The sequence below is a fragment of the Archocentrus centrarchus genome, chromosome 12 (assembly GCF_007364275.1).
Source record: "Archocentrus centrarchus isolate MPI-CPG fArcCen1 chromosome 12, fArcCen1, whole genome shotgun sequence".
Taxonomy (NCBI): Eukaryota; Metazoa; Chordata; class Actinopteri; order Cichliformes; family Cichlidae; genus Archocentrus; species Archocentrus centrarchus.
Genome location: NC_044357.1, coordinates 7,148,691 through 7,165,769, shown reverse-complemented (window position 1 = coordinate 7,165,769; position 17,079 = coordinate 7,148,691). Strand labels below are relative to the sequence as shown.

The window sequence follows — 17,079 nt, the reverse complement described above, 5'->3', positions numbered from 1 at the left end:
AGAATACGTCAGAATATTTTGGGTTTTTTTCAAGATGTTCCTGCTCGTGTAGACAACTTAAGACCCTGTATTCTAAGCAGTGGTTTGGAAATTGGCAAGAGGGCTTTAGCTGGAAAAAAAAAAAAAAAAGCAACTTGTAATATTCATTCAAACAAAGGTGGAAATAATTCTAGTGGATCCATTCTGATGTTCTACCTCTCTGATGGTATTAATGGGCAGCAAAGTGCTGCTGGAATTTTCTCAGAAGTAAGCACAAAAGCAGAAAGAGGATATTGTCTTTCGAGAAAACCCTTGATAACTTTTCTTCCATCTGTAGAACCTCTGAGTGATTCCCAAAGTGTCATGCACTTTCCTTTACCCCAGGGGTGTCAGACACAGTCCACAGGCCAGAACAGGCCCGCCAAGGAATCTAGTCTGAACCAATGTAGGATTTTGCAGAGTTTAAATGTTATTACAGTAGCCTTTCTTCCATGCTTTCTTCATAATGACAGTGGACTGAGACATAGAGTATAGGGAAATGGCTGGTTCATTCATTTTGAGAATGAAAAGAAAGGGCAACATTTAGAGGTTTTTTTTTTTTTTTTTAGAGTTTGTTATGCAATGGTTTTACTGGCCTGGCTCACTTGAGATCACATTGGTCTGTATGTGGCCCGTGAACTAAAATTAGTTTGACATCTCTGCTCTACTCAGTGGTTAGTACTGTTGCCTCAGGTTTTAAGTTCAAACTGAGAGAAGCATGTCTCTTCTGCCATCAAAAATATTACAAGTTAAATTCTCCCAAAGAGATTTGACTGAGGTGCCGGCTTAGAGCTGGACTTGGTCCTCAGGCTCCACACAGTGGCTGCACGATTCTCTTAATACTCAGGATGCATTGAGCGCAGAGAAAGATCAATAAAGGATAACTTAGCTTACCTTGCTCTTTCAAAGTTTGACTTAGTGACCTCTTTATCATGTAGGGTCTTTATCTTTTACGGACTGTCTAATGTATATGACTCACCGGAGTAGATACGAATTTAGTCATCATTCTTGCTCAAGCAGAGAGGTTTCCTGCTGGCTGACAGCCAGTTAGATTTCTCTGAGGACTTCACCACACACACACACACACACACACACACACACACACACACACATACACATACACACACACACACACACACACACACACACACACACACACACACACACACACACACACACACACACACACACACACACAAGGAAGTTCTCTGTTGGCGTGCTCACTCAGCTACAAAGCAGAAACAGATCCTCTGGAAAAGTCTGCATCATACAATGTGAAGGGAGCTGACCAGCAGACATCTATAGCTGCTAACAGAGAGCTCACACTGTAGGCATCTTTGTTTTATTCCTTCATGACATCAGAGCTACCTACTGTGCTATAAGTTTGCATATTGGATAGATTTTATTACACTCAGCTGTCTTGAGTAGTCCGCCTGAAGTACTCCCCATTATATAGTTAAGCTTTTACAAATGGCCTCCAATAAAAAAGAGAAAAGCAGCCAAAAGTAGTATGTTTTCCAACATAAAATCATCACCTCGTGCCTTCTATTTTCTTTCTGTTCCGCTTTCTCTTTCATCATTACGTAAAAAACATTCTTTCCAGTGGATGGAATATTTATCCCGATGTACGTTTGAACTACCAGTGAGGGTGTGAAAGAAGTACAGTTTATTGCCTCAAACACATTTCATTGCAATTTAGAGAATCAGTTTGGCCTTTATGTCAGCACCTCTCCGCTTAAGTAAACTTACTTTGTAATAGCTGAAAGTGTCAGTGTCATTATTTGTGTTTTTTGTTTTGTTTTTTTCCTGTTTTGTGTCAGTTGTAATCTATGTGCTTAGTTTATGTCTATCTGTGTTCGTACACCAGGGTCACCCCGGGGCACCGGGTGAGGTCGGACCTACCGGACCTCTGGGAAGACCAGTAAGTCACCACTCTTTTGCATATTTTGTACTGTTTTTTTACTCATTCATTGTTGTATATGATCCTCTCTAATCATAGTAGATGGTTACTAACAATAGTAAGTGTGGCTGTTTTAAGGACATTTAAAATACTAATAAATGAACTTTGAGTCACTGTTGCTTGTTAAATTTTTTTTAAAGGTATCTTTTTAGCATTTGTAGATGATATTTTTAAGCAATTTTAATAACTCACAGGTTTCTGTGAGCATTATAAGACCTGGCAGCCTCCTGCTGGATCTGCATTACCCTCCTGTCAGTCAAAAGCCCAACACCTATAACCAATTAGAAGTTTCCCCTGGCCCCGGTTTCTTTGGCCAGCTTTGACAGAGCGGGCCGACCATTGGTTGAAGGTGGGGGCCAATGAGCCACCAAAACAAACATAAATATGGGGGATTTGGGGTGCAGCAGGACAGGATTCCAGAGCAGACCCTTTAATTGGTGTGAGTGACAGATCTAACAACAAACCCTATAGTGTGTTCCTGAGGTCAGGCTGCCCTGCAAGGTCAACAGCCAGGGGTCTCTGTGCTCTGTCAGTGTAAACCTTTGTTTTATCTCTCCCCCCCACCACCTTGTTTCCTCTTTATCCCCCATTTTCCTTTGTTTATCAGGGCCCTCCTGGAGCTACTGGGCCAGCTGGTACCAGAGGGCCTAAAGGCTTGCGGGTAAGTTTGAAGGTTTACGTGAGTTGTTTTTGCAGCTTAGGTGTTGACTGGTGTTCTGCAGTCACCGTGTCACAGATCCCAGCCTCGAGCACAGATCACAGACCTGGCAGGAGGGCGTGCGTACGCACCCTTTTCTGTGTGCGACAGCATTCGGAGCTGTTCGGTGAACACAATATAGCGATATGTGATGGGATCTGAGCAGATGTTATCGATGTTGCAAAGGACACAGGTCCTTCCACACATATGCAGTTTCAGAGTTAAAGAATTAGTCTGTTTCATCCTTTTTTTAGACGGGGTGCTCATTATGTGTGCTGGAAGAGCTCCAGTGATATAAATCAAACAGTCTTTTCTTCATTCCATAGAAATGGAACAATGACTGGTGGTTATAGGAAAGAGTCATTGTTAGTCCAACATCGCTTGTGTTGTGGTTGGAAACTCTGATCTGGCTTTTGTGGCTCATCTGGAAGCTGCTTACAGATGAATATAGTAAACTGGGGGAACGGGATTTATGTTAATAATTAACTAGATTGGATTTAATTATTCTAAGTTTTAGCAGAGAACTAAAACATGGCTCACAAATACCATTAAATCTTTCTTCATTTTTTAAAAATCTCACTTGTAAACTTCGGATTATTTATTTTATGGAAAACATTAGATGTAAATACATTAGCATTACAAATTGAACCTATACTGTCAATCAAAAGTGTAACAAATGCAATATGGCTACAAGTGGTTCACTTATTAAGTGGGAGGAGCAATGAGTTATTACATTATATTACACTGCTTATTACTCTACAATAATTCATTGCACCTGTGGGGTTTTTTTTCCTGTTAAAACCTGTTAAACACTTCCCCAGTGCTATGGCAACCAATTCTGTCAAAATAGATTTCAGCAAGTGAGCTAATTGGCAGATAATGCCAGTAACAACACAGAGATGTGTTAAATTCCACCTTTGCAGGGGAACCACATAAAACCCCAGCATACTTTCTTGAAAGACGATAACCAGACAAACAGGGAATAAGAGGTGAAATAGTATCTGGATAAATACCATCAAGAGAAATTTCATTCCTGATAATTAATGTTGCTCATAAAATCTGGCATCTGGAACACCACAGAGGAAAAATTCTTGCATTCATAATTAAACAACAACTTTCAGGTGCAATAATAATGAATTTTGAGTAAGATAATAATGGCAATTTCTGTATTGATGTTTATGGTCAGTTATACTTTACAGTTGTGAACATACCTCAGCTTCAGCCTGTTCTCAGTTAGGGAACTTTTATTGCTTTGGTCCATTGAGCCAGCTGGAAAGTAGGGTTAAAACGCACTGAGCTTCTTTATCTGAAGAATCCACGGGAGATGGGCCCGGCCACACGCTAATATCTCAAGTTGTGTTTTCAGTTAATACTAATGTCAGCAGCTTCCACTGCCAATAAATCTGCCTGCTGCTACATGACTTAGTATGTTGGGTTTTTCAAGATTAGAAACCTGGGTGCAGTAAGCCAGGAGTTGTTCTCATACACACTCGGTTAGCAGCTGTGATCTTAAGTGTGCAGACACTCATGTCGCACCCCCACTGTCTAAACACACACAAACTCTGCCACAGCAAAACTTTAAAAAAAAAAAAAAAAAAAAATTTAGTGTAATCTGCATTCTCCATGTTTAATGAAGCAGATAAACACAAACTAAAACTGATTGGCACAGTTACGTCCAGGCTGACACAAGCAATTTAACGTTCCCGCTGGATAGAAAAACTCAGTAAGGCCGTTTTGTGAAAGCTCTGTATTAAAGACTTTGTCATGCTTGAATAAAACATCTTAGTGTGAAATTAGACTGCATACAACTAAGATTTGAACACCATATGTGTTTTAGATTTTCGCTACTTGGCTTGAAGCACAGGGCCTTGTGAACTGTGACATCTGGCTCTACTGAGATATTGCGCTGGTGTTTTCTGACATGGATAAACTGTGGAAACACAAAGGCAACCAGATAAAACTGCATGTTGGCATCAGACCTTGGGAAGTTAGTACCGCTGCTTTTCTTTTCTTGTTTAAAGCAAACTTCTTCACTGAAACTTGTGGATGCCAGCCATGAGGAATCACCAGTCTACCCAATCATGCTTTGTGTCTAATAACGCCTCATGGCTTCTAAACACTAGAAATCCTCTGCTAATGTTTTCCATACTGAAGAGTCATCGAATCATCCGTCCCTCTTGGCAGCATCCTGGTTTTATTGAGCCGATTCAAATAGATGCTGACTCTTTTGAATTTATGCTCCTGATGTTCCCGTTCTGCATTGTTAATGGAACTTGATGTGGTTAATTAAGTTTTAGGCGCAACATTTGAGTGTTTTTTTTTGTTTTTTTAATGTCTAGATAGAATAAAATATTTTCACTACATGTCGGCTAATTAGGCTATGTAAATGTAACCAGTGGGTACCAGGTACCCCAGACAGGAATGTTAATGAGCAGTGCTCATCCAGCTCCATGTATAATAGGCTTATAGCACTTCAGCTAGCGGTGTTCTGCATGGGCCAAACTCCCACTGTGCCCAGTCATCAATCACTCTCACAACAAGGCCTCCTTTGTGGAGCTGTCATGTTATAGGCTTTTTGATTTCTCCTTTAAAATATTGAATTATCCTGAGAAAGTCACAACTAAATGCTTTTTGTTTGTAGCCACCATCAGATGCGATTGACCCGTATGGTGTCACATTATCAGTCAGCGAGCATCTTCTCTGTGGTAGTGAGCCAGTATCTTCCACAGCGCTGATGAGAGAGATGTCTGGATGCAGGTGCAAAGCAGATGGAGTGCACTGATCCACTGCCTGGTTCCTATTAATTATCACTATTTGCAGGACTAGCTGGCCTTTAAGCAGATTTAGACTGATTATGTTTGACAGGTGCATACATGTAAAATAAACAGTCATATGTTCTAAAAATGTGTGTTTAAGTGTGAACTGTACGCATATGTTTATCTCCTGACTTGAGTGACCTTCAGTGCCATCAGTGAGAACTTACGGCAAAGCAGCTGTTTTTACACTAAGCCTCCATGCACATACATTATTTTTGACTCTATCCTGACAAATGCAGTTTACAGGCACCGTAACCCTCACGTGGCCTCCAGCGTGTGGGTAGTGTCGGTGTCAAACTGTACAGAGATGTTTGTTTACAGTATGATGTGGCTGTCTGGCAGTATTACAGTGACATCTGTTGGTGAAGTGACAGCTGTCTCGTGTTTCAGGGAGCGAAAGGGCCTGATGGTCCGACCGGAGAGATGGGGTCAGAGGGCAAGAAGGTAAGGACGCCGGGATTTATTTCATCAAATTGCGCAAGACACAAGTCATAAAACAGCGTATAATAGAACAAAATGGCTAAATCAGCATCTTGTGCACTAAAAATAGCCACACAAGCACACAAGCTCTTGTTTTTCCACTCAGAAACCTGGAAATTTACAATAAAGTGATATGTCCAGACAGCTGCTAGCTCTCATCCTTCTTCCTTTCCACAGGGCCCTGATGGTCCTCCAGGAAAAATAGGTTTCCCTGGACCACAGGTAAAGCTCCTGGGTACCTTTCTGCTTTTCCACTTCTTCCTCTCATACATTTTTTGGTGTTTATGTTCCCTATGGAGGGGTGAGACATCAGCATGATTTAGATGACCTACATGATACCAACAGCATGGAGGCCCACAGTCTGTGGGTTAGATTTACATACATGACAATGGAGGGTTCATTTTATTTGTTTGTTTTTTATGGTTTGTTGGTGGGATTTTGGAATTACAGTTCAACTTTGAGACTTCCTTTCATTTGGGGTATACAGTATTTGAGCATCTGATGCAGTGTTTTCTAGTTATCTTTTTTTAAAGAAAGGGTTGTAAATACAACATCAATATAAAATATTTCTGCATTTACTGCACTGTGGAAGCATTTAATAATTATACCTGTTTTATTGTGTCCCTCCAGGGAAAGCTGGGAGAGTCAGGAGAAACCGGGCCTAAAGGTTTTCCTGTAAGTCCCTTATAATCACACAAATAAATAATGTACAACTAAATACAACTAAGGAAGATTTGATGGAGTCATGATACTCTATTCTAATTTGTTCATTTATAAATGTGACTTTTCCATTTCCAGGGTATCCAGGGGCCTTCTGGATCTCCAGGGGACAAGGGAATAGCGGGCGAGCCAGTATGAACCTGTTCCATCTTCTCATTTATGCCTCTCCTGCTCCTTCTGCGCCTTTACACCTCCCCTGTTTTTATATCTCCCTCCATCCTCAGCCTCTTACCTTCCTTTTCAGTCTCCTGTAATATTTTCATTCCAGCTCATCAAACTTCCTCTCCCTTCTTCTGAGAGTTTTATTACATTCCCTTTGGCACCAAGCAACAGCATAGCTCACTCTGCCCAGCCCTGTTAGCTCCAAAGCCAGGAGGTAGTTTATGAGACATATTTGAGTGCTTATTAGAAATATATTTGCCTATATTAAATGTTTCCTCTACTGCAGCCAAAGAATTGTCTCACTCGTCGCACATCTGTCCAGTAGTGACAAAAAAGATCGATCTTTGAGAAAGAACACGTATTTATAGAAGTGTTAAACTGCTGAACTTGCAGGGAAATAAATGTGTTCGTTATTGCCATAATGAATCCAGGCTTTACTTTAAAAGATTTGCTGTCCTTCTTGTGGCTTTATTTTATGAACAGCGGGAGAGGCAGGGCACAAATTGAGGCTTAGTTTGCATGCTGACTTCCTGTCTAAAAAGAAAATTGAGCACTAGCATAATCTCTTTTGCTGTGAACTTTGTAGAGCAGAGAAAACTCATCTTTTCACATTTCATTCTTCATGATTATGTCTCTACTTTTTACAATGTTTGTAGTCAGTAAGTAAGAAATACTCATTGTCTCTGAGATTATTTATGAAGTATTTGTCTCAAAGCATCAGTGTTTTAGAAGCAGAATCAGTGACACAATTAGTCCTTGCTTTCAGACCCAAACTGGGTACAGATGGCGTGCTGATTTATCTGCCACGGGCACATTCACAGTAAACATCAGCTAGAGGACCCCCCCCTCCTCCTTTTTTATCTATGCAGATTAAAGTCTAGCTGATTTTAATTAGGGTGAAACATGTCTATTTGTCTTTTAATCTGATTATAATTCAAACACCTGTGTTGTTTAGGGACAACCAGGGCCACGTGGGACTATTGGACCTTTAGGAGAAATTGGTCAAAAGGTGAGCGCACTCGCACACATCCTTAAAGACAAGCATGTATACATATTCCACGGGCAAAATGTCGCACTGGTTATTTGCATGCACAAAAAGAGTGTTGTGAAGGCTAAATGATTAAATATGTGGCATCTGTTCTTCATCCTGTCCCAGTGGATCAATAACACTCTCTAATTCAACCAATCTGTCGGATTAATTGAATCAACTACATTACAATGGGGTCTTTTTTCTTCTCTCTCATGACAATGCGTACACAAACCTTGCGATATTATTCATATGTAATGGCAAAAAGTCATTCATTGTTTTCCTCTCTTCATCTTCTGTGTATTTTCAAGGGTCCTCCAGGAAAAGTGGGTGAAACAGGACTGCCAGGCGAGCCAGGGGAGAAGGTGAGAGAATAATATTGTTTACTTATATTTACCTGGTTATGCTGTGTGTTTTTACACTGTGCTGTTACACAGGATAACAAATTCTAATATCGGTGTGCCTTTGTGTGTCAGGGAGCCATTGGACTTCCCGGGAATATTGGAGAGCAGGGACTAATAGGACAGCGGGTATGTTTATCTGAATTATGCTATTAAATCTTTGTCATCCCTGTTTGTTTCATGAATGTAGTATATTTATGCATGTGTATGTGCGTGTGTTTCTGTGTAGGGAGAGCCAGGCCTAGAGGGAGAAGTTGGTCCAGCTGGTCCTGATGGAACCAAGGTAAAAATGTTTTCTACAAACTGTCCCTGATATTTTATTCCAAACCACAGCAATAGTTTTGGTGTATAAGAATCTCGCTGTCCATCGTGCACCTTCAGGGGGAAAAGGGTGACATGGGTCAGGAGGGTGACAAAGGAGAAAAAGGTGAAACTGGACAAAAGGGAAAGGAGGGCCCACCTGGAAGTCCTGGATTCACTGGTGTCAGGGTAAATCAGCTGTATTTCTTTTAAAATTCACGCACACACGCAGACTCTTAAACCTCAGTCTAACCCATTTCTCACGGTAGGGTCCAGAAGGGAAACCTGGCAAAATTGGGGAACGAGGCAAACCAGGGCTAAAGGTACTAACATCAAATCATCTCACAAGCATTCACAAATAATGACAAATAAAGAAATGCTGTGTGTTAAGATAAGTTACAGGTATACCGTAACTTATCTTAACATCCTTTATGTTTAGGGTGCCAAAGGTAATCAAGGTTATCTTGGCGAGACTGGACCAGTGGGGAAGACTGGCCCACCAGGTTTTGTTGGGCCAAAGGGTTCAAGAGGAACTATTGGACATGTGGTAAGGTGGAATAGTAATGATGTAAAGCAATTTGCACAACAATTATTTAATAGATAGTGTGACTGAAGACACAGCTCTTGTTTTCTATAGGGTGCTCCTGGTCGAATGGGTCAACAGGGGGAGCCTGGTCTTACAGGTTATGAGGTAAGACTGTTAAAAATGTGCTGACGTGACACAATTAAGGAAGTTAGTTTTGGTCAATTTGTGTTGTCATTTTAGATCGTGTGATTCGTTGTGACTGTCTTTGCAGGGCCATCAGGGACCACAAGGCCCCATAGGGCCTCCAGGACCAAAAGGGGAAAAGGTACATCTTGACATGCTTCTCTTATTCTTCCATTGTATCATAGGTCAAATACTCAGTCTGCCCCCAAGATAGCCCAGTATAAGCTAGATATGTAACATTCACGAGGCATTTCAGAAGCTTGAAAGCATCAAGAAAGTTTGTCTTCCTTAAAAAAATTTTAATTCTTACTGCTCTCATTTTTATCCCCAGGGTGAGCAGGGGGATGATGGAAAGGTAGAGGGTCCTCCCGGTCCTCCAGGTGACATAGTAAGTCACACCTAATTTACTTTTCTTTCTCTTGTGTTTGTCTTCTATACAGTTGCAGAAATCATGCAATTTTCAGTTTATTAATATACTTTGTGTTGTATCAGGGACCTCCAGGCGACAGAGGAGAAAGAGGGGAATCAGGAGATCCTGGATACAAAGTAAGTACAGTACCATCACTCAACATGCTTTTTAGAATATTCATTTGTGGTTATGTGTTTAGTAATCTGTTATTATGTTTAAGGGTCAAATCGGTGTGGATGGTGAGCGGGGTAGACCTGGCGCTCCTGGACCACCAGTGAGTCTCAAAGCTGATTTTCGTGCACACGCAGACACCAGGCGTGGTCACCCAGTTTTTCTTTATATGCTTTCATTAACATAACTGCCAATTTCAGGGACATCCTGGACCTCGAGGGCAGCAAGGGCCCAAAGGGGCCAAAGGAGATCAAGTAAGGATTGGAAAACAAAAACGATGATGTGTGTGATGTTCATGTTTAAGAATGGTTCTCAGCAATGTCTTACAGTTGGTCTACAGTTTGGGAAATCGGCCAGTTTGCATAATGAGTCCTTTGACTTAAGTAGCCAGTATGTAAATGCAACTATTAATGTACTAATGTTTAAATACATACTTGGAACATTTCTGCATTTTGCTATAGGTAACATTGCTAAAGTAAAAAAGATGTGAGTAGCTTCGCCAGTGCAAACCTTTACAGGATGCTAGTTCAGTGCTTAAAGAGTAATTTACTCTATATATAATATTGTATCAGAAAAAATTAACAAAGGGTACAGGACTGTGCAATCATTTTGGGGCTGAGAATAACATGTCATCCCAGTAAGCATGTAATATTACCATCATCATTAATCATCTTTTACCAAGTACCATAAAAGTGTTTTGAAAATGTCAATACGCACTCGTAATAATCCATAAATAATACCTATTCAGTAACTGCACACTTAAAACTTTTTCTCTCTCACTCTTAAGGGTCAGAAAGGCAAACAGGGTCAGTCAGGACCAAAAGGAGCCAGAGGATCGGAAGTAAGCGACTCCCTTTCTGTACACTCACAGCTGATTTATTTATTTAGTGTTTCATTAAAAAGACACATTTTTTGCAAACTATCAATCATGAAAAATGTATAATCAATAAAATGGATTGTGTTAATTGTCAAGTAAAAGTACGTCAAATGGTCCATCGCACAGGAGTTGGAACAGATATCTGATAAGCCTGCTCTGCTCTTCAGGGTGTAGGTGGTCCTCCTGGTCCGAGAGGTGTGGTGGGCCGAGAGGGGCAGGAGGGTGTACCTGGGATGGATGGAGTTCAAGGAAAAGATGGCAGTAAAGGAATGCCGGTGAGATAATCAAATTAATCTTATTCATCACTTCATTACTGGTCTTTAAATCCTATTTCTATCCTGGAAATTAGTCCAAGAGATGCAAAACAGCTTTATGAATTTGCTACCTCTCATGTAGATAGGCAAAATGCTTTCTGTCCCCTGATACAGATTTATTAAACTCTATCCCTTTGGAACCATAAATATAATCATAAAATACTATGACTATTTAATAATTAATGTATTTTGTTAAAAGTTGATATTTTGAACTGAATGTGCTCTAAAGGCATGAATGCCCAGTTTGGTAGGCTGATTTTGTCTTCTTGTTGTGCCACTATCAGGACAAAAGCAGTTAATTAAGTTCTTCTTCTTCATTTGACCTTCTCGATATGAATCTAGGGAGAGCATGGTGATGATGGGGAGGCTGGTCTTCCTGGTAAAGCTGGCTCACGTGGTAAAACTGGCGTTCCAGGACTCCCAGGAGATCAGGGGGCCATTGGACCAAAGGTAGGAGAGAAAAGTAGTACGCTTGACTGTGTTTCTCTATTAAACAATGAATAAAATAAAGACCAACATCTTTGATGTTCTTTAAAGTAGGCAGCAGCTCCCTTATACAAGGTAAATACTGGTACAGCAACCTTAATGAAAGTGTATTCATCCATTCAGGGTGAGCGGGGTCTTCCAGGTCAGAGTGGACCTCCAGGAAAAAGAGGCTTCAAAGGTGGAACGGGATTGCCAGGGCTGCAGGGCGATAAAGGACCTAAAGGACAACCTGTGAGTGTCAGCAACAGATACAGTAGTGCATGTAACAAGGAATAGATGTTGAATTGTTATTCTTATTCTCAGTCACTATTCTCACTCAGGGTGACACAGGAGAACCAGGTTTTCCAGGGATTCTGGGACATTTTGGACCAAGGGTATGTTTACAATGAAACACTAACACAATTTTCCACACATATATGGAGCTGTTCAAATGTAGTGCGCAGTCTTTAAACCATACAAAGGCAAGCAAACAAAGCAGTTACAGCTAGTGTGACTTTTCTGGAAGTGTTTTTTAAGTACTGAGTTACAGCTACAGATGGGGCTAGACCTAGTTTGAACAGCAGGAAGATCGAAGCTCAGAAGAGAGCAAGCATCTTTGACAGCTCAGGTGGGGGGTGGGTTACAAAGTAGCTTGCAGGTGTACAGCAAATGCAGACTAAAGCAGTGTAAACAGTACATACTCTATGATAATTGAATGCATTGAAGGGTATCAGCTGATCTGCCAGGACTTCAGCTAAATTTGACGTGGTCTCCTGCCTGAACTGGCACTGCAATTGATTTGTTGTCCAGGTCTAGTCTAGATATTGCAACACCTGGTCCTGACTAAGCTGAAATTGTTGGTGCGTGCACAAGTTTGTGTTGTGTAGTATTAGAAACCTATATATCACATCTTATACACACATTAAAGAAACTCATATCAGCTGGTGTGTGACCAATCAAAGACAGACATGGCGAGTAAGGCAGCTACAGCTCATTTTTCCTAAGTCACCCCAAATTCAATTCAATATGGAAGCAGTTAGAGCTTATCCAGTGTTCCATAACAAAGCAAAACTATATAGACAGCGATAGGCTAAAGTGTAAAAATATCTTTTAAGCAGAACTGACAAAGTGTGTAATGACTGTGTATAAATATGTATCACTACTATTTTCAGGGGCCTCCAGGAGACTTTGGGCCAAAGGGCATACGGGGACCTAAAGGGCCCCAGGGATCAGTGGTAAGTCATGTAATAATTTGGTTCATGTTAGTGAAATGCTCTGGAACCCTATGTCATTCTTTTTTTTTTTTTTCTCCTTTAGGGTAGACGAGGAGTTGTTGGTCCTGTGGGAATTATTGGTCCCAGTGGAAGAGTAGTATGTATTGTACATGACATAAGCTGTAACATTTCTCTATGCTGATGTCCTTCAGCACACTGACTGGTTTGTGTACATCGCCTTACAGGGTCCTCGTGGACAGAAAGGCAATCGTGGCGAACCTGTGAGTTTTCTTTATCTTTTTTTCATGTCTATCAGTTTTATTTTAATTTGTTTACATTATCTGTAAAAAAAAAATAGATTTGATGGCAATATCCAGGCTAAAAATATGTCTCTCTCTCTCTCTCTAAACAGGGAGTGCAAGGTCCAAGGGTATGTTTGCATAGCATTGCCTTTTCCTCCTGTTACAATTGTTACAATTGTTGATTTGTATTTTACTCTTAATGAGAAAAATAATTAATATGGAAATTACATTCTCTCCCTTATTTAGGGATCTCCTGGACCTCGTGGACCCCCTGGACGTCCAGTAGGTTTTCCCTTAATGTTTGCCCAAATGTAATTCTCCAGGATGCACGATTCATTGTCTAATTACCTATTTTTATTTCCTTTAGGGTCCTCCGGGTGTCCCTCTGTCATTTGTAAGACATGTTATATTTGCTTGTTTCATTACATCCAATAAGACTTAAAGAAGATTAAAAATGCTGTGATGTGTTATCCAAAAAGATACAATGTCAGTGATCGAATTCAAACTGTTTTTTGATGTAGAAAGAAGATGGTGTATTGTTTGGGGATTTACCCACCCCACTCAGGACTGAGGTCAGTGGAAAATTATGACAGTGTTTCTCCATTTCTCCATTGTTATACTTATCTGTTCATGACTTAAAAGACTATTTTTTTTTTTGTCTGTTCTCCAGAATAAGCCTGTGATGGACCTGCCGATGCTGGACCAAGGTGCAGAGATCTCCAAGACCCTCCACTACCTCAGGAACCTGATCCAGAGCCTCAAGAACCCACTCGGCACTCGGGACAACCCTGCACGTATCTGTAGGGACCTGCACAGCTGTGAACAGAAGTTAAATGATGGTGAGGATGGTGTGCGTGATGCAGAGGGTGAACAGTTTTTTTGTCAAGATAGACAAATGATACCAAATGTGTTTGCATTTTCAGGCACTTACTGGATTGACCCCAACCTAGGTTGCATGTCAGATACAATAGAAGTCTCCTGCAATTTTACCGGAGGTGGACAGACTTGCCTGAAACCAGTAACAGTGTCCAAGGTATCCAAGAGACAGTAATAGCCCCAGTGTCTACACAATTCTAAAATTTTGAGAATGGCAAATGTTACAAACAAAACAAACTTGGTAACTGCCTCCTTTTCTGTAGCCAACAATCAGTGTCGGTCCCGTCCAGATGAACTTCCTGCACCTGCTAAGCTCAGAGGCCGTGCAGCACATCATCATCCACTGCCTGGATGTCTCCATTTGGAGGTCAGCTGAGGATCAGCCTGTTGCCACAGGGTCTGTGAAATTCAAGGCCTGGAGTGGGGAGGTGTTTGAGGTGGGAGGAGAGCTGGAGCCAGACGTCTTGGAGGATTCCTGCTGGGTAAGATTGAGATGCTGTTATCTTGTTCAGTATATTTTAAATTATATAATTACTGAATTTCAGGCATTCAAAGCATACCAACATCTGTAGCATAAAAAAGTTGTAATTGTGATATTTTCGATTTTTCAGTTAAAAGATGGACGCTGGCACCAGACACATTTTGTATTCCATTCCCTGGACCCCACCCTTCTCCCTGTGGTCGACGTCTACAACTTCCCAAAAGCAAGTCCTGGCTCTCATTACCACCTAGAAGTAGGCCCTGTTTGCTTCCTGTGAGGCTGTGTCTTCCAAGCACAGAGGGATGAAAAACCACCTCTGCAAGACACATTCACATAGGTGGAAAATGGAGCAGTCTCCTCCAAACCAAACAAACCATGGCCAAACACTGTCCAAGCAAGAAGATACCACCAACCCTCAAACAGATCCTGCTTCAGTCTGCCAAACTCCCGTTGGACTGCAAACACAGAGGGAGGAAGAACAGGGAGCCGGGGGTGCAAAGAAGAGCTGAGAAGGAACAGGGGAGTTCTTGCACTAAAAGCTTCTCAGTGTGGCAAAAGCTTCTTCAGGCTCTTCAAAAAGGATCTTCTCATATACGTCTACTTGGAGAAAATAAAGGCACCATGCCACAAAATCTCTCCAGAACATTGCTAAGTGAAGGGAGACAAAGGCCAAGTTAATCAGTGGACATTGTAGTAACTTATTTTTGTATACAGTCTGTATACTGTGTGTACTTTTTTTTTTTTTGGAAATACCAGGAATTCAATAATCTGGATTAGTTCAATGTACATATTTATATACATATGCTTTTAATTAACTTTTATACATGTATATCTTATGTAAAGAAATAATCTCTAAGTGCAATAGAAAGCGAGAAGATAATTTGGTATTTTAAACTTATATGGAAGGATTTTTCAGGGGTGCCATTTTTATTTGCCTTTGGTGCTCATCTCCTCATGATCTTGCATAGGTGAATCAATCCAGAGGAAGAGTTGTTTGCTTAAATTGAGCAGAAGTCACATTTATATTTACTCCACTGGGAGATTTCCCCAGTGTGGGGGGAAAACCAGTGGCACGCAGTCTGCCATGAGTAAATTACATCCAAAGCCACAAGCCAATACATATCCACGGGGGGTATATAAAATACTTAGTGAACCAGATGCCACTGATGATTAGGGAGAATTTGGATGGAGATTAGGGGTCAGATTTAGGAAGACTATGGAGCTCTAGTTCTCAGTAGTGTTTCTCTAACTGTGGAGTGTCCTTGCTTCTTTATTTATCATTGACAATAAAAGGTAGGTGTTTTTATTTAGTCCGCATCAGTCATAATCTCTCTGATAGCAGTCCTTAGAGGAGAACTGAGCCACATGAGAGAGTAGTGGGGATACAGGAATTTGTATTAGCCTCCATTTATAAGCCAGTCCTCTCTAATTCATGGTACTATGTAAATTGTTTAAGGTGCTAACTGTAGTGCTCTATTTACAACACTGTGCTAAAATATCCTAATGTTTATAGTGTCTGCATACTTCAATTAAAGACCTGCATAAAATATTGCCATAGCTGTATAATGCACTAGAATATCCCATCCAACACTACATAGCTCCCTAAGAGTCAGCCATCTATTGTTTATTTAAAACTGCTCAGTGCTGCAGTTTTAAGTGTATTAGAGAGCTCATTCTGATTGGTGTGTTTTAGAGATAACTATAAAAAATAACCCTGATTTCTGCTTTTGTATACCCAGATAAATCTCAGCATTTTAAGGAATTTTAAGACTTTTTTTTTTTTCTGTACAAAGCCCCTCCTCTCCCACAGCTGTATGTATTACGTTTAGAAACACAACTAACTAGTGGAGGTAGTTTTTAATGGAATAAAAAACATTTCTTTGATGTAGCTGGACACACATGTGTATAATTGTGTAAACCTTGCTGTATACAGTGGATCCCCTCTTGCTAATTTAATGTTATTTAATGTTGTTAATGTGGTTTCTGTTGGGTGAAGCAATACTACTCTCTCTGACAACTTTAGAAATCAGTTATCCCAACTGGTCTTGGAGTTTATAGATTTGTTTTATGTGTAAATTTGGGACTCCAGAGAACAAATTTATTGCAATGTTAATTCTTTTATTTTTGTAACTTTTGTTATGTTCCTCTATGATAATCAAACATGTACTGTACCAGGACTGTGCTATACTATAACTCGTGTTTTAAAGAATTATGCAAATATGTGAATTTTTTTTTTCCCATTTCTTTTCTTTTTTTTGTAAATCTGTTGTAGACATTTAAAGAAGCTAAGAATACCTCACAATTTTACACAGGACTTGGAAAGGCAACTTTCTTTTGCCTTTATAATTAAAACCTATTTGGAAATATCAGCCAAATGCGGCAAGCAAGTCCTCAAACTCTGAATAAGACGGTTTCTGGTGCCTTCATCCTTTCTCTGTCTACTCTTTAGTCATTGTTCGGTGTCCATTTGTTCAATAAATACTTTCAATTTGTGTCTGAATTTTTACTTTAACCGCTGTCCATAAAACTTGATGGGAAACATAACTTATTATTTACCAGTCTAATAATGTTGTAAAAATTTGTAGCTTTGACATACAGTAAAAATGTCCTTGGTCACATGGCATCATCAATCCATATGTACTGTTTTATAAGGGTAGCAGATACAAAGGCTTTTCACACC

The 17,079-nt window shown here is 40.3% G+C and overlaps 1 protein-coding gene across 1 annotated transcript in view; it reads left to right on the top strand.

The window, feature by feature from the left end:
- Positions 1 to 16,855, top strand: part of col27a1a (collagen, type XXVII, alpha 1a) — a 67,671-nt gene extending 50,816 nt beyond the window's left edge. The window contains exons 27-61 of the mRNA XM_030743303.1: positions 1,886 to 1,939; positions 2,586 to 2,639; positions 5,882 to 5,935; positions 6,149 to 6,193; positions 6,602 to 6,646; positions 6,770 to 6,823; positions 7,809 to 7,862; positions 8,192 to 8,245; positions 8,357 to 8,410; positions 8,511 to 8,564; positions 8,663 to 8,770; positions 8,851 to 8,904; positions 9,021 to 9,128; positions 9,219 to 9,272; positions 9,379 to 9,432; positions 9,622 to 9,678; positions 9,783 to 9,836; positions 9,920 to 9,973; positions 10,071 to 10,124; positions 10,658 to 10,711; positions 10,915 to 11,022; positions 11,404 to 11,511; positions 11,671 to 11,778; positions 11,868 to 11,921; positions 12,699 to 12,761; positions 12,844 to 12,897; positions 12,986 to 13,021; positions 13,153 to 13,170; positions 13,289 to 13,324; positions 13,410 to 13,436; positions 13,564 to 13,614; positions 13,713 to 13,881; positions 13,966 to 14,075; positions 14,182 to 14,400; positions 14,530 to 16,855. Coding sequence (XP_030599163.1) covers positions 1,886 to 1,939; positions 2,586 to 2,639; positions 5,882 to 5,935; positions 6,149 to 6,193; positions 6,602 to 6,646; positions 6,770 to 6,823; positions 7,809 to 7,862; positions 8,192 to 8,245; positions 8,357 to 8,410; positions 8,511 to 8,564; positions 8,663 to 8,770; positions 8,851 to 8,904; positions 9,021 to 9,128; positions 9,219 to 9,272; positions 9,379 to 9,432; positions 9,622 to 9,678; positions 9,783 to 9,836; positions 9,920 to 9,973; positions 10,071 to 10,124; positions 10,658 to 10,711; positions 10,915 to 11,022; positions 11,404 to 11,511; positions 11,671 to 11,778; positions 11,868 to 11,921; positions 12,699 to 12,761; positions 12,844 to 12,897; positions 12,986 to 13,021; positions 13,153 to 13,170; positions 13,289 to 13,324; positions 13,410 to 13,436; positions 13,564 to 13,614; positions 13,713 to 13,881; positions 13,966 to 14,075; positions 14,182 to 14,400; positions 14,530 to 14,676 — 2,481 coding nt within the window. The 3' untranslated portion in view covers positions 14,677 to 16,855. The remainder of the gene's footprint in view (positions 1 to 1,885; positions 1,940 to 2,585; positions 2,640 to 5,881; positions 5,936 to 6,148; positions 6,194 to 6,601; positions 6,647 to 6,769; positions 6,824 to 7,808; positions 7,863 to 8,191; positions 8,246 to 8,356; positions 8,411 to 8,510; positions 8,565 to 8,662; positions 8,771 to 8,850; positions 8,905 to 9,020; positions 9,129 to 9,218; positions 9,273 to 9,378; positions 9,433 to 9,621; positions 9,679 to 9,782; positions 9,837 to 9,919; positions 9,974 to 10,070; positions 10,125 to 10,657; positions 10,712 to 10,914; positions 11,023 to 11,403; positions 11,512 to 11,670; positions 11,779 to 11,867; positions 11,922 to 12,698; positions 12,762 to 12,843; positions 12,898 to 12,985; positions 13,022 to 13,152; positions 13,171 to 13,288; positions 13,325 to 13,409; positions 13,437 to 13,563; positions 13,615 to 13,712; positions 13,882 to 13,965; positions 14,076 to 14,181; positions 14,401 to 14,529) is intronic.
- Positions 16,856 to 17,079: the final 224 nt, after the last annotated feature.